The sequence below is a fragment of the Lagenorhynchus albirostris genome, chromosome 14, assembly GCF_949774975.1.
Source record: "Lagenorhynchus albirostris chromosome 14, mLagAlb1.1, whole genome shotgun sequence".
In the NCBI taxonomy this organism is placed as follows: Eukaryota; Metazoa; Chordata; class Mammalia; order Artiodactyla; family Delphinidae; genus Lagenorhynchus; species Lagenorhynchus albirostris.
In genome coordinates, this window is record NC_083108.1 from 23,796,711 (window position 1) to 23,822,109 (window position 25,399).

At 37.1% G+C, this 25,399-nt stretch overlaps 1 protein-coding gene across 2 annotated transcripts in view; it reads left to right on the forward strand.

Annotated features, from left to right (window-relative positions):
• Positions 1-25,399, forward strand: part of ACAA2 (acetyl-CoA acyltransferase 2) — a 43,388-nt gene that overhangs the window by 1,220 nt on the left and 16,769 nt on the right. For both annotated transcript variants that reach the window (XM_060121185.1, XM_060121184.1), the window contains exons 2-4: positions 6,782-6,948; positions 11,654-11,782; positions 24,039-24,155. In XM_060121185.1, coding sequence (XP_059977168.1) covers positions 6,782-6,948; positions 11,654-11,782; positions 24,039-24,155 — 413 coding nt within the window. The remainder of the gene's footprint in view (positions 1-6,781; positions 6,949-11,653; positions 11,783-24,038; positions 24,156-25,399) is intronic.

Genomic DNA, 25,399 nt, shown 5'->3' on the forward strand with positions numbered 1-25,399 from the left:
AATGACCAGGTTTCTGGTTTGATGATATCATGAGTATCATGATGATACTCCTTATGGAGTGAGGAAAACTGGGGAAGGGACAGATTTGTAAGAGAATACTGAGGTGCTCAAGTGCAGATATCAGGTAGGCAGTTGGTTAGGGGGATCTGGAGCTCAGAAGAGCCAAAATGACATGTGAACAGTTCACGTGAGAAATAGGTATTCTGAGACAAGAGGATTTAATTTAATTTGTCAGCGCTCTTTACAATTCTGAATTTAATAAAGCAGCATATTGATTTTTTTTAGATGAGGTATTCAGAAAACCCAAATTATTTAAAAGCTGCATGGTCATGAGCTATCATCTTTAAAAGAAATTATATTTTTATTGATTTCTCTGTATAAGAATTTATCAGTGGTTCTGACCACTTTATTTTAATACAGACCCCTTTGAAAATTTGATGAAAACTATGAACCCAGGAAGGGGAAAGGATGTACATCAACACCTGCATTAAGGAAGTATGAAGTTTATAAATTTGGGATACCATTCACTATGGTGTTAAAAGTTAGTGATCGTATTTTTATCCATTTCCCTGTTTTACAGGGAAACTGTAAACTGTTTTACAGGGAATGTTTCCCTGTTTTACTGATGTCCAGAAAGGTAGAATGGCTTGTCTCTAATGGTAGTTAGTGTCTTGATTGTTATTGGTTAGTTAGAATACATTACAGATACATACTTCTCTCAAGTAGCATACTAGGTGCTTGCAGGACTAGTGGGTAAGAGAGAACGTGCGACTGATTCTTGTGGGGAAAAGGACACATTTGAATGGGAGCATAATTGACTTTGGTAAAGATTGTCATTAATTTATCAGATTTCTGTAGAACCAATATCCCGGGTTTTTATTAGCACCAATCCCAGGACTTGGTAGAAGGGTTGCACTCAACAAATATTAACTCTCTTACTGCTCCTTAGCTTTGCTGGGAATGTTTGTGCAACCCTTCAAGGCAGGTGAGGTGGGCAGGTGGGGGCGGGGGTCAGGGAGCTGCCAGATTAATCCTGAAACTGAAGTGGATTCAGAAGCAGCAGTTCTCCTTGTTAGCTTTGGTTGCTGTCTGCAGTTGCTGTAATTAAATGAGTAAATATTTGCCTAACAATGTAATAGAAAGGAAGGCAGAATTCCTCTTTCTCTTCTAGTGTTACTGTTCCTCTGTGGTCACATCTGCCACATTGCCAGGCCACATTGCCTCTGTGGTCACATCTGCCACATTGCCAGGCCCTTTCCTGGTGTTTCTGACTCACTATGCTCTGGATTAATATGTCTTTTCATTGTCTTTCAGTAAAAATCTTTAACCTCTGAATTTTCAGAGCCTTTTAAAATACACAAGATCTTAGCTGGGTGTTACCGATTGTTAAGTTTTAGACCTTTCAACTTCCACATAAAATCGACATCAGATCAAATAATTATTGCCATGGTATCCAGTTTATGAAATTACAGGAAAAAATCCTTTAGATTGTCTAGTCTTTGTACCTGCACATGCCAGATTATTTTTTAAAATACACTTAATAGCTTTTTCCCCACTCAAAATAATTGTATTAGTTCAGTTTTAGCCTTGCTCATGCTAACCTTTACAGCCTGGGAGCTTCAAGTAAGCAGACGTGATGTAAGGAAAGGGGAAGTTCTTGCTTTCATTTTCATTTTCACACACGCACACTCTTTTGTAGATTTCTCATATTTCACCATATGCACTTCCCACACAACAATGCTTTCTTAGATTATGAAATACAAGGAAAAAACTCATGACAGGAAATTTATGGAGAAGCAAATGAAACGTGCCTTCATTGTTTCTGAAAAGTCAACGTTCAATTCAAATCATTTTCATGTATGCAATATATAATTTTATCTGGCTTTTGAGATTCTGTCTTTCGTTTTGAGAAGTTTGACAGTGATGTGCCAAGATGAGTGAGTGTGTGCGTGTATTTTGCATTTATTCACTTTGGAGTTTACTGAGCTTGAATCTGTAAATTTATCTTTTAGTTTTATAGAAAAATTGAACAGAAAGTACAGAGCATTCCCATATACTTCCTCACCTCACTCCGTTATCCCCTATTATTAACAGCATTAATGTGGTACATTTGTTACAATTGATGAACCAATACTGATATATTATTTTTAACTAAAGTCCGCAGTTTACATTAAGGTTCATTTGTGGTGTTGTATAGTTCTATAGGTTTTGACAAATGTATAATGGCATGTTTCTACCATTTTAGTATCATAAAGAGTAGTTTCACTGCCCTAAAATTTCCCTGTGCTCTACCCATTCATTTCTCCTTCCCTACCACCCCCAACCCCTAATAACCGCTGGTCTTTTTACTGTCTCCATAATTTTGCCATTTCTAGGTGTCATATATTTGGACTCATACAGTGTGTAGCCTTTTCAGATTGGCTTCTTTCACCAGCATTTAAGTTTGCATTTAAGTTTCTTTCATGTCTTTTCATGACTTGATACCACATTTCTTTTTAGTGCTGAAGAATATTCCATTGTATGAGTGTACCACAGTTCATCCATTCACCTACTGAAGAACATCTTGGCTGCTTCCAAGTTTTAACAATTATGAATAAAGCCGCTATAAACGTTTGTATACAGGTTTTTGTGTGGACCTAAGTTTTCAACTCACTGGGGTAAATACAAAGGAGTGTGACTACTAGATCATATGAGTGGAGTAGGGTTAGTTTTAGTTTTGGAAGCAACTGCCACACTGTCTTCCAGAGTGGCTGTACCATGTTGCATTCCCAGAAGCAGTGGGTGAGTTTCTTTTGGTCTACATCCTCACCGTTTTGTATTGCCAGTGTTTTTTGGATTTTAGCCATTCTAATAGTTGTGGGATAGTATCTCATTGTTAGTTTAATTTGCAGTTACCTAACAACATGATGTCAAACATCTTTTCATATGGCTATTTGCCATTTGTATAGTATCTTTGGTAAGGTGTCTGTTCACATTTTTTATGCATTTTTAACTGGGTTGTTTGTTTTCTTATTATTGAGTTTGAAGAGCTCTTTGTATATGTTAGATACCAGCCCTTTATCAGATAAGTGTTTTGCAAGTATTTTCTCCCAGTCCGTGGCTTGTCTTTTTGTGCTTTTAGTAATGTCTTTTGAAGAGCAGAAGTTTTCAATTTTAATAAAGTCCAAATTTTTCTTTCATGGATTGTGCTTTTAGTGTTGTATCTAAAAAGTTATCACCAAGCCAAACCAAAGGTCGTCTAGATTTTCTCCTTTGGTATCTTCTAGGAGTTTTATAGTCTTTGAATTTTTTATTTAAGTCTGTGTTCCAGTTTGAGCTAATTTTTATGAAAGGTGTAAGGTCTGTCTACTTTGTTGTTGTTGTTGTTTGCGTGTGGATGTCCAGTTGTTCCAGCACCAGTTATTGAAAAGACTATCCTTTCTCCATTGGATTGCCTTTGTTCCTTTGTCAGACTTTGCCCATGTTTTTTGTTTTGTTTTGCCCAATCATCTTTTTCCTCTGTTCTTCAGATCAGGTAATGTCTATTTATCTCTTTCAAGGTCACTGAATCTTACTCCTTTCACTTCCATTCTGCTTTTACACTTCTTTTTTTCACACTTGCTTTTTCCCATTTGGTGTGTATTTTATTTCAGATATTTTTCAGTTTTAGAATTTTCACTTTGGTTCTTTTTTTTAAGCTTTTTTTTTTCTTTGTGGAGATGTCCTATCCTTTATTATGAACAAAGTTTTCTATACATCCTTGAGCATAGTTATGATAGACAGCTGCTTTAAAATCCTTGTCTGCTAATGCTAACATCTGGGTCATCTTGGGGTTGGTTGCTGTTGATTTTCTTTTATCTCAAGAATGAGTCACACAGGCATATGTCATTTTATTGCACTTTGTAAGTACTGCGGTTTTTTACAAATTGAAGGTTTGTGACAACCCTGCAGTTGAGCAAGTTTATTGGTGACATTTTTCCTACAACGTTTGCTCACTTTGTGTCCGTGTTACATTTTGGTGATTCTCGCAATGTTTCAAACCCTCCATCAGCAAAAAGATTACAACTCACTGAAGGCTCAGATGATGGTTAGTATTTATTAGCAATAAAGTCTTTTTTAAATTAAAGTATGCACATTTTTTTAGACATAATGTTATTGCACACTTAACAGGCTACAGTAGAAGCGTAACTTTTATAGGCACTGGAAGACAAAAAAAATCGTGCGACTTGCTTAATTGCAGTAGTGTGGAACCAAACCTGTAATATCTCTTGAGATATGCCTGTATTTTCTTGTTTCTTCATAGGTGAATAAATTTTGGATTGTGTGGTGGACAGTGCAGGTGAACCATTGTAGGGACTGGATTCTGGTACTTTCCAAAATGTATTGACTTACCGATTATTTAGTTAACTATTTTTGCAGGCAGTTAATTTGGCTGAACTCAAACTGCACACTCTGTCTCCCCTGTAGAGGGCAGTAGCTCAGATCTAACTAATTCGTTTAGGCTTAGCTGAGGTGGTTGTAGTTGTCCCCACAGGTTCATGATAAAGGATTCAGCGAGATATTTGGGCTCCCCACTGTAGCGCTTTTCTTTCACAGATCCCCCCGCTCAGTTTCCAGTATCTGTGATTGCCATAAATTCAGTTCTCTGATTCTTCAAGCCAGCAAGACTTTGAGTTTCTGAATTCTCGCCATTCTATTTAGCGTGGGCTGCTGGCCTTCAAGTTAGAGGTTATAAATAACTTGGACACTCACCCTGTGTTATTCCCTTTTCCCATATCTACTCTACATCTGCCTACTTTTGTTCATTCTCCAAGGACTTGAGGAAGCCATTCTTATATATCGTCAGTGTCTACTGGAGACTTGGTCAAATAGGAGCATACTAGGCGATGACCAGAGCAGAACTGTACCAAAATCAGGAAGAAGGCAAGCAAAGGGGAAAGAAAAATGAAATAAAGCAAACACCAGTGTAAAAATAGGCAGAGACTATTAATCAAGGAGGATTAGAGGATGTTTACAGGAAGGCATAGTGGCCCAGAATAACCCATCTCAGAGGAAAACATTTGTAGTGCACCAAACCAATGTTTATGGCATTTTGTAAGTATCTGAATATTTTATCTGTAAAGAACTGATTGGATCTGTTCTAAAGTATAGTTATATATGTTGCTCCTAACATTCTTTTAGACTGTAAATTTCTCAAAGTAGGAATGAAAGAAGAAGCTGGAATTTTTTTTAGGATAGATTTAGTTTGTTCCATGGAAAGAGATCTCTGACATAAACAGGAGAATTGTACCCAGATAACAATAGTGGTATAATGTTTGCATGGTCTCAATTATAGGTCAATATCTGGGTACAAACCCATTGTTAAAAGTCCCTCAGTTTCTTGGCAAGATGTGGAAATGTGTGCTCAGATTGTCTTTGGGAAAATTTAGTTAGTGTATACGAAGCATCAAGCATGAAGTCCATCATTAGATACTATATGACAAGTGATGAGATGTCTAGTACTCAGTAGGTGCCTAATAAATGTTAGTGTGATGAAGCTGCTGTAACCGATGTTGTTCCCCGGTATGCAGGCTTTGCATTTCACAACTCTAGTGGGTGCCGCTCATATCATAGTCATTGTAGATTTGTTAACCATATATATATATATATATATATATATATATAGGCAGGTGGCAGTAGAGTGCCTTGGGAAGGGACAATTTGTATTTATCTGTACAGGGACACCAATCGAACCAATAGTGATACTGCAAATTTGTGGTCTTTGCAATAATAGATGTATAGATAATTCCTCTGTATCCTTTGTGGTTAGGTCAGATGTAGGAAACTTTGTTACATTCTAACTGACACGTTATAATAGGATATTAGCAAATGAGAGTGTCTTTAGGGAAAAACAACCAGAATTAATGTTAAATAAAGAACTGTTGAAAGAACGCTTTTTGTGTATTTGGGAAAAGAGTCATTAGGTCTGGGGAATTTTGCAGGTTAGCTGACTCCAGATACTGGAGGGGCTACCCATGATAAAGGTCATCTGTTTTATCTGTTATGCTCATTTTATTCTAAAAGATAATAGTTCACATTATTTGAAATTTGTAATTTGAGTCATCCTCTGACTCTAGAAGCAGTGACATATGTAATACAAATTCAAAGCAGTGTATGTTCTAGAAGCTATATAATCTGTCTGAGTTTGGAATGCATTTAGATAGAACTACGATTGGTAGATGGAACACTTGGTAAGCCAAGCCCAGCTCAGTATGAGAAAAAAAATCGTTAGGTTATGTTGCCTGTTCACGGGCACACTGCTTCACACAATGGAGCATGCCTTCTTACTGAAAGTTCTTTAGCAGAAGTTAGAGAGGACCTCTTGTCAGGAATATTCTAGAGGATGTTCTTATAGGATGAGTGGTTGGCCTCAAACAACCTTAAGGTACCTTCTAGTGGGAGATTCTTTGATTCTATGACCAGGCAATATACTCCAGCAAATAGAAGAAGCCTTTCGTTTTAAACAAATGTTTCTAGCATTGCAAATCATCAGATTATAAGAATGTCATCTAGCCAAAATGGATTTACATGGTAGCCTGCAGTGCAGTTCTTGGTACAAGCATGTAGGTATTGATCAAAATGATAACTTTTAGTACTGCTTCTGTGAGTGTGACCCATTCTATGTATTATTATGTGACAAAGATTTTTAGTTATTTAATTGAAAATTGTACTTTACAATAAGGTTCACAATGAAATTATTTAAAGCATGTTAGGGACACTGACTCACCTGTAGTTGCTCATAAACCTCTCCTCTTTGCAATAGGTGTGTTCATCGTTGCTGCTAAGCGGACACCCTTTGGGGCTTATGGAGGTCTTCTGAAAGACTTCACAGCTACTGACTTGGCTGAATCTGCTGCCAGGGCTGCCTTGTCTGCTGGCAAAGTCTCGCCTGAAACTATCGACAGTGTCGTTGTAGGCAATGTCATACAGGTTAGTAGGGCTGAAGGGACATTTCATTCCTATTGCTTTCTTTTATCAGTTTCTAAAAATAATTCCTTTAACGTGTTGTAATGGTGTACTAGTTAATAATAGTTGAAGGTATTCATAATTTGAGGAGTCCTCTGACTCCAGAAGCAATGGCATATATAATTCAAAAGGACATATATAATTCAAAAGAACATATATTCAGAAACTGTATATCTATCTGGGATCTGTCTGGGACTTGGGATACATTTTATTGCTTCTTAAATAGCAAATTAATCTCCTTGACTTATTTGAAGTAAATTGGTTCTCTCTGTGTGCCACCAAGGAGGGTAGCAAACCCAAGCAATGCAACACATCTCCCATCATTTCTTACACACAGTAGGAGCTTGGTCAGTGTTTTATGGGAAATGAGAAGCTCCTTTACCCTCTACCTTGCTATGTATGGTGTACAAAATAGATGATTCATTTGCAGTAATTGAAAGCTGAATATTTCTTCAAAGTGTGGCCATGAAGTGGGGACTGTCTTACTCTTCCCAGACCTCATTGGTGGGACGGAGGCTCTACACTGAGTGCATTGCCACTGACAGTACTGGGGCCCTAATCACTGTTCTCCTGACTCGTTAAGGTGGTTCCAGACTGAGAAGGGTGAGGCAGGCTGAGAAGACTGGAGGCTACTGCCACCTCCTGCGCTGAGCGCTTTCAGCTCTTAGAGCTGGGATAAGGCTCAGAAAAAGGTGCACAGTTGTCCCTTGTGAATAATGCTGCTTTGAACATCAAGTACAAGTTTTTGTGTGGACATACGTTTTTATTTCCCTTGGGTGTATACCTATGAGTGTAATTGCTAGGCTATATGGTATCTCTACATTTAATTGTTTCAGAAACTTTCAGACTGTTTTCCAAAGCAGCTGAAACATTTTACATTCATACCTACAGTGTATGAAGGTTCCACTTTTGCCACATCCTTGTCAACACTTGTTATTGTGTGTCTTTTTATTATAGCCATTCTAGTGAATATGAAGTAGTATCTCATTGTGGTTTTAATTTGCCTTTCCCTGATGACTGATGATGTGAACAACTTTTCATTAGCTTGTTGCCAGTGCCGTATCTTCTTGGAGAGTGTCTAATTCATATCCTTTTCTCATTTTTTAATTGGGTTATTTGTCTTTTTATTATTGAGTCATAAGTGTTCTTTATATATCCTAGATATGAGTCCCTTAACAGATACATGATTTGTAAATATTTTTCTATACTTTGCGATCTTTTCATTTCTTAATAGTATCTTTTGGAGTATGAAAATTTTTAATTTTGATGAAGCCCAATTTCAGTTGTTGTTGCTCAGGCTTTTGGTGTCATTATCTAAGAATCCATTTCCATATCTAAGGTCATGAAGACTTATCCCTATGTTTTCTTCTAAGTTTTATAGTTTTAGCTCTTACATTTAGGCCTTTGATTTATTTTGATTTAATTTTTTTATATGTTTTGAGGTACAGGTCCAAATTCATTCTTCTGCATGTGGCTATCCAGTTGTTCTAGCACTATTTGTTGAAAAGACTATTCTTTCTCCCATTGAATGGTCTTGGTACTGTTATGGAAAATCAGTTGACCATAGACACATGATTTTATTTTTGGACTCCCAGTTCTCTTCCACTGATCTATATGTCTATCCTTTTTATGTCAGTTCCACACTGTCTTGATCATCATTGCTTCTTTGTAAGTTTTGAAATCAAGAAATGTGAGTCCTCCTTCTTAGTTATTCATTTCAAAGTTGTTTTGGCTATTCTGAGTCTCCTGCAGTTTGATAATTTTAGAATCTGTTTACCCATTTCTACAAATAAGTCAGCTAAGATTCTGATAGAGATTGTTTTGAATCTGTAGGTCAGTTGAAGGAATATTGCCATGAACATGGCATGTTTTTTCACTTGTATAAATCCTCTTTAATTTTTTCAACAATGTCTTAGAGTTGTCAGAATATGTTTTGCACTTCTTTTGTTAAATTTATTCTTAAGTATTTTATTCTTTTAGATGCTATTGTGAATGGAATTGTTTTCTTATTTCATTTTCAGATTGTTCATTGCAAGTGTATAGAAATGCAGCTGATTTTTCAAAAAAAGAAATGCAATTGATTTCTATATATTAATTTTATATCCTGAAACCTTGAACTCATTTATTACTTCTAATCATTTTCTAGTTGATTACTTAGGATTTTTTATATATAACATTATGTCATCTGAGAGTAGAAATAGTTATGTTTCTTTCTTTCCAATCTGGATTTCTTTTATTTATGTATTTATTTTTCTTACCTAATTGCTCTGTCTAGAACCTCTGATGTTGAATGAAAGAGACAAAAAATGGATATCCCTGTCTTGTTTCTGATATTGTGGGGAAAGCATCCAGTCTTTCACCATTAAGTATGATTATATGGGTTTTTCTAGATGCCCTTTATCAGGTTGAGGAAGTTCTCTTCTTTTCCTAGGTTATTGAATGTTTTTATCATGAAAAGGTGTTGGATTTTGTCAAGTGCTTTTTCTATGTCAATTGAGATGATCGTATGATTTTTGTTTTTTATTCTGTTGATACAACGTGATATATTAATTGACTTTCAGGTGATGAAACAACCTTACATTTCTGGATGACCCTTACACTGGTCATGGCATATAATTCTTTTTGTACATTGCTGAATTCTGTTTGCTAGTATTTTGTTGGAGATTTTTATATCCATATTCATAAGAGATATTAATCTGTACTTTTTTGTGATGTCTTTGTCTGGTTTTGATATCAGGATAATTCTGGCTTCATGATGAGTTGGGAAGTGATCCTTTTCTATTTTTTAGGAAGAGTTTGTGAATAATTGATATTAATGCTTCTTTAAATGTTTGGTAGAATTCAGTAATGAAGCCAGTCTGGGCTTTTTTGGTGAGTAGTGTTTTGATTACTAATTAATTCAGTCTTCACTTGTTATAGGTCTATTCATATTGTCTATTTTTCTTTGAGTTGGGTTCAGTAGTTTGTGTCTTTCTAGGCACTTGCCCTCTTTACCTAAATTATCTAATTTATTGGCACACAACTGTTCATGGTAGTCAATTCTCGTTATTCACAGTAGTTATGTTTTATATAGTTGCCGTGTACACCGAATTAGCAACTATTGAACCACTGCTCCCAGGGGAAACGACAGGGTGAGGTTCCTGTGAGCCTCTGGTCACGACATTTTTGTTAACTGATCAGTACATAACCTTGTTTTATATATGTTTCTATTTAAGGACACTGTATTTAATATATATTGTTGATTCATTAGCATTACACTCACAGCCAACAGCACTATCACTCATGCCTGAATGAAGTTTATCTAACACATATTTTCTCTGTGAGGCACGTCACTGCCTTCTTGCACTTAGGGATACTGGAGAGCAAGGACTTCAGCATTATATACTTGGGGGCCATTTTAAACAGTAAAATCACCCACAAGAAGCACAAAAATGCATAAAACTAAATAGACTGCAGGAAGATCACTATTTCTAGGATGAGAGCTGAAGCAAGAAGGCAGAGTGTCCCCTTGTTCATCCTTAGCTAGGAACATGCCTATCAGGCAGCTAAAATTTTTCTCCACTCTGCACATGTCTGCAAATGACCACAAAAGTGCTGCAAGTATTGATTTTGGGGGTTACAAATAAATTTTAGCAAGTAGGTGAATTTGCAAGTATATAATCTACACATAATAAGAATCGACTATACTTTGAACTTATATATTTATGTCCTGCCTATTTTGAGAGGTGTTAAGGTTCTTGGTGTTAAAGGCACTAACGTACCTTTGTTGTAGAGAGAGCTAAAGCAAATTTGATAAAACGTAAAGAATTGGTCCATCAAGGTAACTTTAGGGTGTTCATTGTACTATTCTTGTAACTTTACATTTTATCAAATTTGCTTTAGCTTTCTCTACAATAGAAGCTGTTGTTATTGTTAAAAAGAAAAAAAAGTTGTTTCATCCCTTCTTACTCAAAGTGTGTGGTCCTTGGACCAGCAACATTGGCCTCACCAGGGCAGTGGTTAGAAATGCAGAATCTCAGGTAGTCCTAGACCTATTTACTGAGAACCTACATTTTAACAAGATGCCCCAGTATGCATTTTAAAGTTTGGGAAGCAGTAGTCTAGTCCCACCTCTTATTCTCCTGACCATTGTTCATCTTTCCCCTTCCTAGGTCAGCCAGCCTCAGCCTTGGTTACACATTACAATCACCTGGGTGCTATTAAAAGTAACTACTGATGCCTGTGGCCACCTCCAGCCTTTCTGGTTTAATTGGTTTGGTTAGGAGCTTGAGCATCACTGTGTTAATAAAGCTTCCTCGGTTATTCCACTGTGCAGCCAAGGTTGAGAACCATAGCCTCTAATGCTTCCTCTGTCAAAGAACATACTACTTCGAGATGGCGTATTCCATTTTTAAACAGTTCTAATTGTTATGAAATTCTGTGTTCTACTGAGATTTTAATATAAGGATTTCTCATACTTTGTTTAAAATCGAGTTGGCCGAATTAAAGTTTTTATTCAAATCATTAACACGTATTATATAAAATATGCTGTACCTGTATGCATTGTGTCCTACCTTAGAGCCGTATAATTTATAATTTTTGAAAAATTGTAAACATTTTACTATATTGTGTCCTTCTTCTTAATTCCTAGATATATAGAGGAAATTCTTTTTCTTTCCCTCTGTTCCAGACTTCTTCAGATGCTATATACTTGGCAAGACATGTTGGTTTGCGTGTGGGAATCCCAAAAGAGACCCCAGCTGTCACTGTTAATAGGCTCTGTGGCTCCGGTTTCCAGTCCATTGTGAATGGATGTCAGGTATAGGTAACATTTAATTCTCTGAAAATATTAATAGTTATTAGAGGAAATGCCTCACTTCAATATAACACTGTAGGTTTTTAATTTTATAGTACTTATTAGGAGAGGTCAATATTTAATTTTTCTTGGAAAAATATTCATAGAAAATAGTTTCTTGAAAGCTAGTAATGAACCTTGAAAACATTATGCTAAATGGAATAAGCCAGTCACAAAAGGACAAATACTGCATGAGTCCACTTATATGGTCCCTCAAGTGGTCAGATTCATAGCAACAGAAAGTAGAATGGGGATTGTTGGGGCTGGTGGGGAAGAGAGAATGGGGAGTTAGTGTTTAGTGGGTGTGGGGTTTCAGTTTGGAAATTGAAAAAGACTTCTGGAGATGGATGGTGGTTGGTTGCATAACAGTGTGAATGTACTTAATGACCTGTATATTTAAAATTGGTTAGAAGGGTAAATTTTATGTTATGTGTATTTTATCACAATTTTTAAAAAGCTAGTCATGACTGTCATTCTTATTGAGTGCTTCCTATGTGCCAGACACTGTGCACATAGATTTACATTCAATATCTCATTTAATCTTCACAACTGTCCTATGAGGCAAGAACTATTATTCCCATTTTACAGGCAAGGAAACTGATTATTAAAGGCATTAAGTTACTAAGTTATAGAGGAAGAATCTGAACCCAGGTCTGTGAGAGTGCCGGGCAAGGCAGTTTGAAACACTGAATAAAGACTCTAAGATGAGGAAGGGAGCTGGAGAATTTAGAGGATGATAAGAAATGTATTTTATTACAAAGGAACTGAATGATACTGTTGGTAGAAGTACAAACTAGCATAATCTCTTCAAGGGATAGTTGGGCAAATACATTTGTTCCCTTGAGCATAAGGAAAAGGGATATAGTAAAATCTAAGTTGTCAAAGTCTTCATGTTATTACAAAATAAAAGATAAAACTTTGTAATGAATAAATCACTTTCAGGTTAATTTATTTCTGTAACAATATATCAGGTAGTGACCCTGATTTTCCTAGCAATCATTTTAAACATCAGGCTCTTGGAGGATTTTTTGTTTTTCTTTTTTCCCTCCAGATTTAAAGTGATTTATTTTCTAATAATAAAAACATAACATGTTCATTATGGGGATTTTAGAAAAATAGAGAAGAAAAAAAATAAAAGTACCCTAAATTCCTACCTCTAGGGAAGGTCACTGTGTGAATTTTAGATATATATTTAAATAAATAATTGGGTACTTAGATTACATAATTTTTTACTTCATATCTCAACTTTTTTCTAATTCTTTCTTCCTCAGTCATTCCTGATGACTTTTGGAAGACTCCTTAGACCCGGTCTTTTTCCTTTTGGCTTAGGGATGAGCAAACTACAGCCCATTGGCAAATCTTGCCTGCTGCTTGTTCTTCTACAGCCTACAAGCTAAGAATATTTTTTACATTTTTAAATAGTTAAAAAATTAAGTGAAGAATAGTATTTTATGACACATGAAAATTATATGAAATTTAAATGCAAGTGTCCATAAATGAAGTTTTATCGGAACACACTTACACTCATTTTATAACTGTGTTATCAAAGTTTTTCTGTTAGGTTACAAGATTCATAAACCTCTCTTGTTTCTAGAACCTCTCTCAGGTTAAGCTTTGAGGAAGAGAATCAGTAGCCATATTAGTTTGCCATTTAATTTAAAATTGTACATTTATCTTTAACTTGCAAAAACTTGGTTAATTATTGGTACTGAAAAAGTCCTTGTTTTTTTTTAATTTTTGTTATAGGCATTTTTAATGTCTATGTAAAACCTCAGAGCTATAACATTGTTAATTATGCTTATTGTTGAAATAACATTGAGGTAAATGTTTTGATAGTGTACCCATGTAACAAGGGGTTTATAATATTTTAATTGCATAGATTTTAGTAATCAGAACTTTCACTGGACATTTGATACAGAATTGAAGGACAACTTGGCTCATTTACTAATCAATTTTGTTCATTTATAAGGGGCAAAATCAACTTATTTTCTTGTTTCTTTATATTACTGGACAGTCGTTCCTCAAATTTCAATAAGCTTCAATTTCATTTCCTGAATTCAGCCTCTGGGGTGCTGCATGGCTGTTGTAAAAATAACAGCAATTACATGTACAACCAGTGCAATGAAATATCCAGGAGCATGTTGAGTGTAACTGCAGACAAGTGATTGATAAGCTGCAATGTGTAACGTGCTATTTTTCGTGTAAATGTACAAAAACTAGTTATATGAGTTCACCTTTGATTTTCTTTGAGAACTTATACAGAACATTCCTAAAACATACATTTACAAACTTTACAATATGTTAAATAATTTATGGTTCAGGTTCATCTGTATACTGCTTTTTTTTTTTTTTTTTTTTAAATTATAACCATAGACAGCCGGGTACACAAAAGCTACAGATCACCACAACGAGATGCATGCAAATCTTGAATTCTTAGAGGATTTTTTTTAAAGATTAAACTTTTTTTTAACCCATTATATAATAAAGAGAACAAACTGACTAGGATAGATGACTCCATAAATCTCTCTAATTATTTCACACTAAAAATAAAATTTGAATCTACTTTATTAACAAAAAAGCAAAGGTCCATGCAGAATCCTCAACTATAGTGTGTATTATCACACCACAATGTTAAATGTAGCTATTTTCACTGCACAGCTTTTGGCAGCTAAAGCTGCATATGTTATCCCACACGGATGATAGAAGGAGGCCAATCTTAACATATGCGAAAGGAAATTCACAGCCTCAATAATATTCATTGCGATAGTTAATAACTCTGAAATTTCAAAACATTTTCTATTTTTTCTAATCTGAATCATCATGAATCAGGTTCCAATTTTTTCTCTTTTAGTCCTTAGAGAAAATAAATATTAGCTGGACCCTGGTGAAAACTCATTCTTTAACTCGGTCTGGAAAATAACATCTTGATCTTGGTGAAAATGAACTAGGTCTAAATATACAGTTGGGGATTTCCTCAACTCCTTTTCATTTTGTCAATGTCTTTTTAAATTGTGGAAGTCAAATATAGACTTTGTTCTGAGCCATATGACTTGGAATTTTGTTCAGATGGAATCAAATTTGAATTAGGAACAAATTAATCTAATCTACTTTTATTACAGGTATAGGCATACTACATACACAAGCTTCCATCATTGTCAAATATAGTAACATAATGCTATGGATGATAACTAGGCGTGTCCTATTCTGAATCCATATAAATGAATGGTCTGCTTGTTTTGATATAACAAAATGTGGAAAATGTCTTAAAAATCGCATTTTCAAAAATAGATAGGAATATAAATCTAATTAATGTAATATATATTATAGCGGAGTAGGAGAGAATCAAGATGATTAAATGTTTCTGTAACCTCAAGGTAAGATTTTACTCCTCTGCCTAACACTACTAAATTCTTCCCTTTAAAACACAGGAATATTGTTATTACTAAATTTTCTAAGGGACTAGGCTAAATGCAGTTTCATCATTAATGTTATATTCATATTAAAGTATGACTCTAAGAAGAATATTGCTCTGACTTCTTTTAATACTATTGTTCCTGAGCCCTTAAGTCTTAAATTTCTGGTGGTTTCTTCAAGGCACTTAGATTTTATACACTGTCTTACTAAATATTGGGAAACAACAACACTAATAATGATTATTACTCTTGAATCCTTTGTGGTTGGAAAGAAAATTTGTGTGAAATTGACTTTGAACAACTTTCCACCAAGGAAATCATGTTTTTAGGCTTTTGTTGCTATCAATTTTACCCTTTCTTTAGCGTACTTAGCTCATATGTTTTGCTTTTTCACCAAGCTTATAGCAAAGATGAATTGCTTGGCCAATTATCATCTATGTGATTGCAGGACTGGTAAGACAAGAGAGGGAAAAAGTATATAAGAAAAGAGATTGGCATAATAGAGAATGAAAGTGGTGCTTATATATTGATAACTATATCCCTCCTTAAATGAGGTTGACATTATTACAGATCAGACAGAGTTTTCCTTTGCTACTGTCTATATTTTATCACAGCTATAAATTTTGAGACCTTACGTGATTTTCATTACTACAATGGGACAAAATATTTTATATTCACATTCTTGGGTTGGAGTCCATTTTGCTTTATAAAATGGGTGTATTCAAGATAGTAATTTATTTATTTATTTATTTAAACCTCTTTATTGGAGTATAATTGCTTTACAATGGTGTGTTAGTTTCTGCTTCATAACAAAGTGAATCAGTTATACATATACATATGTTACCATATCTCTTCCCCCTTGCGTCTCCCTCCCTATCCCACCCCTCTAGATGGTCACAAAGCACCGAGCTGATATCCCTGTGCTATGCAGCTGCTTCCCACTAGCTATGTATTTTAAGTTTGGTAGTGTATATATGTCCATGCCACTCTCTCACTTTGTCACAGCTTACCCTTCCCCCTCCCCATATCCTCAAGTCCATTCTCTAGTAGGTCTGTGTCTTTATTCCTGTCTTGCCCCTAGGTTCTTCATGACCTTCCTTTTTTTTTTTTCTTAGATTCCATATATATGTATTAGAATACGGTATTTGTTTTTCTCTTACTGACTTCACTCTGTATGACAGACTCTAGGTCCATCCACCTCACTACAAATAACTCAATTTCGTTTCTTTTTATGGCTGAGTAATATTCCATTGTATATATGTGCCACATCTTCTTTATCCATTCATCTGTTGATGGACACTTAGGTTGCTTTCATGTCCTGGCTACTGTAAATAGAGCTGCAATGAATATTTTGGTACATGACTCTTTTTGAATTATGGTTTTCTCAGGGTATATTCCCGGTAGTGCGATTGCTGAATCGTATGGTAGTTCTATTTTTAGTTTTTTAAGGAACCTCCATACTGTTCTCCATAGTGGCTGTATCCATTTACATTCCCACCAACAGTGCAAGAGTGTTCCCTTTTCTCCACACCCTCTCGAGCATTTACTGTTTCTAGATTTTTTGATGATGGCCATTCTGACCAGTGTGAAATGATATCTCATTGTAGTTTTGATTTGCATTTCCTAATGATTAATGATGTTGAGCATTCTTTCATGTGTTTGTTGACAATCTGTATATCTTCTTTGGAGAAATGTCTATTTAGGTCTTCAGCCCATTTTTAGATTGAGTTGTTTGTTTTTTTGATATTGAGCTGCATGAGCTGCTTGTAAATTTTGGAGATTAATCCTTTGTCAGTTGCTTCATTTGCAAATATTTTCTTCCATTGTGAGGGTTGTCTTTTGGTCTTGTTTATGGTTTCCTTTGCTGTGCAAAAGCTTTGAAGTGTCATTAGGTCCCATTTGTTTATTTTTGTTTTTATTTCCATTTCTCTAGGAGGTGGGTCAGAAAGGATCTTGCTGTGATGTATGTCATAGAGTGTTCTGCCTATGTTTTCCTCTAAGAGTTTGATAGTGTCTGGCCTTACATTTAGGTCTTTAATCCACTTTGAGTTTATTTTTGTGTATGATGTTAGGGAGTGTTCTAATTTCATACTTTTACATGTACCTGTCCAGTTTTCCCAGCACCACTTATTGAAGAGGCTGTTTTTTCTCCACTGTATATTCTTGTCTCCTTTATCAAAGATAAGGTGACCATAGGTGTGTGGATTTATCTCTGGGCTTTCTATCCTGTTCCATTGATCTATATTTCTGTTTTTGTGCCAGTACCGTACTGTCTTGATTACTGTAGCTTTGTAGTATAGTCTGAAGTCAGGGAGCCTGATTCCTCCAGCTCCATTTTTCATTCTCAAGAGTGCTTTGGCTATTCGGGGTCTTTTGTGTTTCCATACAAATTCTGAAATTTTGTGTTCCAGTTTTGTGAAAAATGCCAGTGGTAGTTTGATAGGGATTGCATTAAATCTGTAGATTGCTTTAGGTAGTAGAGTCATTTTCACAATGTTGATTCTTCCAATCCAAGAACATGGTATATCTCTCCATCTATTTGTATCATCTTTAATTTCTTTCATCAGTGTCTTATAATTTTCTGCATACAGGTCTTTTGTCTCCTTAGGTAGGTTTATTCCTAGATATTTTATTCTTTTTGTTGCAGTGGTAAATGGGAGTGTTTTCTTAATTTCACTTTCAGATTTTTCATCATTAGTGTATAGGAATGCAAGAGATTTTTGTGCATTAATTTTGTATCCTGCCACTTTACCAAATTCATTGATTAGCTCTAGTAGTTTTCTGGTAGCATCTTTAGGATTCTCTATATATAGTATCATGTCATCTGCAAACAGTGACAGCTTTACTTCTTCTTTTCCAATTTGGATTCCTTTTATTTCTTTTTCTTCTCTGATTGCTGTGGCTAAAACTTCCCAAACTGTGTTGAATTACAGTGATGAGAGTGGGCAACCTTGTCTTGTTCCTGATCCTAGTGGGAATGGTTTCAGTTTTTCACCATTGAGGACGATGTTGGCTGTGGGTTTGTCATATATGGCCTTTATTATGTTGAGGAAAGTTCCCTCTGCCTACTTTCTGCATGGTTTTTATCATAAATCGGTGTTGAATTTTGTCAAAAGCTTTCTCTGCATCGATTGAGATGATCATATGGTTTTTGCCTTCAGTTTGTTAATATGGTGTATCACATTGATTGATTTGCATATATTGAAGAATCTTGCATTCCTGGGATAAACCCTACTTGATCATGGTGTATGATCCTTTTAATGTGCTGTTGGATTCTGTTTGCTAGTATTTTGTTCAGGATTTTTGCATCTATGTTCATCAGTGATATTGGCCTGTAGTTTTCTCTCTTTGTGATATCTTTATCTGGGTTTGGTATCAGGGTGATGGTGGCCTCATAGAATGAGTTTGGGAGTGTTCCTTCCTCTGCTATATTTTGGAAGAGTTTGAGAAGGATAGGGGTTAGCTCTTCTCTAAATGTTTTTTTTTTTTTTGCGGTACGCGGGCCTCTCACTGTTGTGGCCTCTCCCGTTGTGGAGCACAGGCTCCGGACGTGCAGGCCCAGCGGCCACGGCTCACAGGCCCAGCCGCTTCACAGCATGTGGGATCTTCCCGGACCAGGGCACGAACCCGCGTCCCCTGCATCGGCAGGCGGACTCCCAACCACTGCGCCACCAAGGAAGCCCTTCTCTAAATGTTTGATAGAATTCGCCTGTGAAGCCATCTGATCCTGGGCTTTTGTTTGTTGGAAGATTTTTAATCACAGTTTCAATTTCAGTGCTTGTGATTGGTCTGTTCATATTTTCTATTTCTTCCTGGTTCAGTTTCGGGAGGTTGTGCATTTCTAAGAATGTGTCCATTTCTTCCAGGTTGTTTATTTAAGTGACATACAGTAGTTGCTTGTAGCAGTCTCTCATGATCTTTTGTATTTCTGCAGTGTCAGTTGTTACTTCTCCTTTTTCATTTCTAATTTTGTTGATCTGAGTCCTCTCCCATTTTTTCTTGATGAGTCTGGCTAATGGTTTATCAATTTTGTTTATCTTCTCAAAGAACCAGCTTTTAGTTTTATTGATCTTTACTATTGTTTCCTTCATGTCTTTTTCATTAATTTCTGATCTGATCTTTATGATTTCTTTCCTTCTTTGGTTTGAGGAACAAAAAACTTTGGGTTCTTCTTTGTTCTGCTTTCTCTAATTGCTTTAGGTGTAAGGTTAGGTTGTTTATTTGAAACTCTCCTTGTTTCTTTTTTTTTTTTTTTGCGGTACGCAGGCCTCTCACTGTTGTGGCCTCTGCCGTTGTGGAGCACAGGCTCCGGACGCGCAGGCCCAGTGACCATGGCTCATGGGCCCAGCCGCTCTGTAGCATGTGGGATCTTCCTGGACCGGGCCACGAACCCGTGTCCCCTACATCGGCAGGTGGACTCTCAATCACTGCGCCACCAGGGAAGCCCTCTCCTTGTTTCTTGAGGTAGGATTGTATTGCTATAAACTTCCCTCTTAGAACTGCTTTTGCTGCATCCCATAGGTTTTGGGTCATCATGTTTTCATTGTCATTTGTTTCTAGGTATTTTTTGATTTCCTCTTTGATTTCTTCAGTGATATCTTGGTTATTTAGTAGTGTATTGTTTAGCCTCCATGTGTTTGTATTTTTTACAGTTTTTTTCCTGTAGTTGGTATCTAGTATAGCATTGTGGTCGGAAAAGATACTTGAGACTATTTCAGTTTTCTTAAATTTACTGAGGATTAATTTGTGACCCAAGATATGATCTATCCTGGAGAATGTTCCAGGAGCACTTGAGAAGAAAGTGTATTCTGTTGATTTTGGAAGGAATGTCCTAAGTATCAATTAAGTCCATCTGGTCTAATGTGTCATTTAAAGCTTGTGTTTCCTTATTTATTTTCATTTTGGATGATTGGTGAAAGTGGGGTGTTAAAGTCCCCTACTATTTTTGTGTTACTGTTGATTTCCCATTTTATGGTTGTTAGCATTTGCCTTGAGATGCTCCAATGTTGGGTGCATAAATATTTACAATTGTTCTATCTTCTTCTTGGATTGATCCCTTGATCATTATGTAGTGTCCTTCTTTGTCTCTTGTAATAGCCTTTAATTTAAAGTCTATTTTGTCTGGTATGAGTATTGCTACTCCAGCTTTCTTCTGACTTCCATTTGCATGGAGTATCTTTTTCCATCCCCTCACTTTCAGTCTGTATGTGTCCCTAGGTCTGAAGTGGGTCTCTTGTAGACAACATATATACGGGTCTTGTTTTTGTATCCATTCAGCCAGTCTCTGTCTTTTGGTTGGAGCTTTTAATCCATTTACATTTAAGGTAATTATCGATATGTATGTTCCTATTACCACTTTCTTGGTTTGGATTTGTTTTGTAGGTCTTTTCCTTCTCTTATGTTTCCTGCCTAGAGAAATTACTTTAGCATTTGTTTTAAAGCTGGTTTGATGGTGCTGAATTCTCTTAACTTTTGCTTATCTGTAAAGGTTTTAATTTCTCCATCGAATCTGAATGAGATCCTTGCTGGGTAGAGTACTCTTGATTGTAGGTTTTTCCCTTTCATCACTTTAAGTATGTCCTGCCACTCCCTTCTGGTTTACAGAGTTTATGCTGAAAGATCAGCTGTTAACCTTATGGGAAATCTGTTTTATGTTATTTGTTGCTTTTCCCTTGCTACTTTTCATATTTTTTCTTTGTATTTAATTTTTGACACCTTGATTGAATAGTGTCTTGGCATGTTTCTCCTTGGATTTATCCTGTATGGGACTCTCTGTGCTTCCTCTACTTGATTGACTATTTCCTTTCCCATGTTAGGGAAGCTTTCAACTATAATCTCTTCAAGTATTTTCTCAGACGCTTTATTTTTCTATTCTTCTTCTGGGACCCCTATAACTCAAATGTTGGTGCTTTTAATGTTGTCCCAGAGGTCTCTGAGACTGTCCTCAATTCCTTTCATTCTTTTTTGTTTATTCTGCCCTGAGGCAGTTATATCCACCATTTTATCTTCCTGGTCCCTTATCCATTCTTCTGCCTCAGTTATTCTGCTATTGATTCCTTCTAGAGAATTTTAAATTTCATTTATTGTGTTGGTCATCATTTTTCATTTGTTCTTTAGTTCTTCTACGTCCTTGTTAAATGTTTCTTGTATTTTCTCCATTGTATTTCCAAGATTTTGGATCATCTTTACTATCATTACTCTGAATTCTTTTTCAGGTAGGCTGCCTATTTCCTCTTCATTTGTTTGGTCTGGTGGGTTTTTACCTTGCTTCTTCATCTGCTGCATATTTCTCTGTTTTCTCATTTTGTTTAACTTACTGTGTTTGCGGTCTCCTTTTTTCAGGCTGCAGGTTCATAGTTCCCATTGTTTTTGGTGTCTCTCCCCATTGGGTGAGGTTGGTTCAGTGGCTTGTGTAGGCTTCCTGGTGGAGGGGACTGATGCCTGTGTTCTGGTGGGTGGGGCTGGATCTTGTCTCTCTGGTGGGCAGGGCCACATCTGGTGGTGTGTTTTGGGGTGTCTGTGAACTTAGTATGACTTTAGGCAGCCTTTCTGCTAATGGGTGAGGTTGTGTTCCTGTCTTGCTAGTTGTTTAGCATGGAGCATCCAGCACTGGAGCTTGCTGACCATTGGATGGAGCTGGGTCTTAGTGTTGAGATGGAGATCTCTGGGAGAACTCTCGCTGATTGATATCATGTGGGACTGGGAGGTCTCTGGTGGTCCAATGTCCTGGACTCAGCTCTCCCACCTCAGAGGCTCAGGCCTGACACCTGGCCAGAGCACTGAGTCCCTGCCAGCCACACGGCTCAGAAGAAAAGGAAGGAAAAAAAGGGAAGAAAAAAAAAAATATATATATATATATATAAACAAATAAAAATTTTTAAAAATTAAAAAAAAAAGAAGAGAGCAACCAAACCAATAAACAAATCCACCAATGATAACAAGCACTAAAAGCTAAACTAAGATAAACATAAAAATCAGAAATAAATCAGTTGCAGAAAGTAAACCCCAAGTCTACAGTTGCTCCCAAAGTCCACTGCCTCAGTTTTGGGAACATTTGTTGTCTATTCAGGTATTTCACAGATGCAGGGTTCATCAAGTTGATTGTGGAGATTTAATCTGCTGCTCCTGAGGCTGCTGGGAGAGATTTCCCTTTCTCTTCTTTGTTCGCACAGCTCCTGGGGTTCAGCTTTGGTTTTGGCCCCACCTCTGCATGTAGGTCACCCTCAGGCATCTGTTCCCCGCCCAGACGGGGGCGGGGTTAAAGCAGCAGCTAATTAGGGCTCTCTTGCTCACTCAGGCCGGGGGGGAGGAAGGGGTATGGTAGTCATAATTGGAATGCCAGGCGAGCCCATGGCAGCAGAGTCTGGCATGACATTGTAACAGCCTGAGGCACGCTGTATGTTCTCCTGGGGAAGTTGTCCCTGGATCTCAGGACCCTGTCAGTGGCGTGCTGCACAGGCTCCTGGGGGGGGTGTGAGTAGTGACTTGTGCTTGCACACAGGATTCTTGGTGGCAGCGGCAGCAGCGTTCACAGTTCATGTCCGTCTCTGGGATCTGAGCTGATAGCCGTGGCTCATGCCCTTCTCTGGAGCTCGCTTAGGCAGTGCTCTGCCTTCTGTGGGCACATGGGGAAGGAATCCCCTCTGCTCGCACACCCTGAAACAATGGTATCTTCTGTCTTAGGCAGTTCCAGACTTTTTCCCAGACTCCCGCCGGGCTAGCCGTGGTGCACTAGCCCCTTAAGGCTGTGTTCACGCCGCCAACCCCAGTCCTCTCCCAGCACTCCGACCGAAGCCTGAGCCTCAGCTCCCAGCCCTGCACTCCGGCGGGTGAGCAGACAAGCCTCTCAGGCTGGTGAGTGCCAATCGGCACCGATCCTCTGTGCGGGACTCTCTCCTCTTTGCCCTCCGTACCTCTGTTGCTGCACTGTCCTCCGTGGCTCCAAAGCTTCCCCCACTCCGCCACCCGCAGTCTCTGCCTGCAAAGGGGCTTCTAGAGTGTGTGGAAACTTTTCCTTCTTCACAGCTCCCTCCCCGTGGTGCAGGTCCCATCCTTATTCTTTTGGCTCTGTTTTTTCTTTTTTCTTTTGCCCTACCCAGGTCTTGCCTTTTGGAAAGTCTGAGGTCTTCTGCCAGCATTCTGTAGGTGTTGTGTAGGAGCTGTTCCACATGTAGATGTATTTTTGATGTATTTCTGGGGAGGAAGGTGATCTCCACGTCTTACTCCTCTGCCATCTTGAAGGTCTCTCTCCTGGAGGGTTGTTCTTTGCTGTTTTTCTGAGAAATGCAAATAGTAGAAAAATTTGGAAGAATGAAATAGGTTCCTCTTTATGAGTCCTCTAGGTTAACCTAGTTCTTATAAATCTGTGGTCTCCTTCAGATTCATCCATTAATAGGGTAAATTTTACTTTTGCCTTTTTAAAGGATTTATTCTTTATTATCTGCTGCAAATCTGTACATTTATATCAGACATTAATATCTATGCTAATTTTCAATATTTGTATTGAGTTAAGAATTACCATTCCTTGTCAAAATGTGGGTAGGATTTGTTACTTCTGCACAAATGATTGAAGTCTGTTCGTTTTTTTTTTTCTCCTTGTATCTTGGGAATGGATATTTTAGCATTTGCTTTGCAATTACTTTACAAATATTTCCCTTTGAGACACTGTAATGGGGAAGTTTTACTGTTAAGCGAGGGTATGTTGCTTATTAGCTTTACTATTGGTTTACTGCTTAATACCTACTTTTAAGTCATACTTCTATCACAATAAAAGGTTTCATTGTTGTCATTCATTTGTTTTTAAATAGGAAATTTGTGTTAAAGACTCTGAAATTGTCTTGTGTGGAGGAACTGAAAGCATGAGCCAGGCTCCCTTCTATGTCAGAAATATTCGTTTTGGAACTACGTTTGGATCAGATCTCAAGGTTGGAACCATTAAAATTTTTAAAGATTATTTCTTATGCTATTGTACTATAATTTCAATAACAGCATTTTGGGGTAGAGAAAAATTTTTAAACCAATTTTGTTAATAGGGGATTGGCAAAATATGAATGATTTGAAATTTGTAAACTATTTCGTAGTTGTTAATTTTGACATTTTAACTCACATAAAATTAGACTTTATCTCGGCACATCTTTGGTAGTGGCATTAACACCCGGGGAGATAGAGGAAGGGAAGGAGTGGATTAAAAAGATGGGCAAAGGTTGAATTAATCTCTCTACTGAATAACTGGTAAACCAAATAATTAAATCTTTACCAAGATTTATGGAAATTTTATTTCTGGAGCCATCTCCATTGAATAGATTTCTTCTTTATCACAGAAAACATTCTCCTCAAATATAGTTTATAGTGTCCCAAATCAGTCAGATAAAAAATGACCCTTTGAGAACTGCCTGAGTAGTACTGAAAAAAAGTGATAGGGACTTCCCTCGTGGGACAGTGATTAAGACTCCACGCCCCCAATGCAGGGGGCCCAGGTTCGATCCCTGGTCAGGGAACTAGATCCCACACGCATGCCGCAACTAAGAGTTCACGTGCCACAGCTAAGGAGCCCACCTGCCTCAACTAAGACCTGGTGCAACCAAATAAATAAATATTTTTTAAAAAAGAGTGATAGTATGCTGTCCTTCCCACATCAAAGGACTGATGACATTGTATATTCTTAGGATTTCCCAGTTGTAATCATTGATTTATCCCGTTCACCCAGTTTCTCACCTTGCCTTTTGAAAGTTGAAAGGAGTAAGACTTAGAAAATATGAGGTAATATTTAAGATACCTAATATGTTTAAGAAAACCTTTGGGAAGACAGGTCAGTGACTCAAAAGGTGACAAGGCAGTCTAGAAGAAACAGGTGGAGTACGTTTATCAGAGACTTAACTAATTGGATAACAAATACCAACTGTTACTCAAGGAGCCTATTCCAGGCTCTTTTCAACCTTGTAGTAACAGCTGATTGAACCAGCTGTTCCTACCACAGAAGGCATGGGATGGAAAAAGAGCAGAGCCGTATGCTTTTGTAAGGGGCTTGTAACTGCTTTACAAAGGTGGCTGCAGGGAAGTGTTGCATGAGGACTCTGTGAAGTGTCTTACAAAATGGAGCCACAAGGGTTTAAGTTTTGATTGTGGGGTGAGTTCCTGTGTGTGTCACCCTGCACGTTTAGCACTGTTG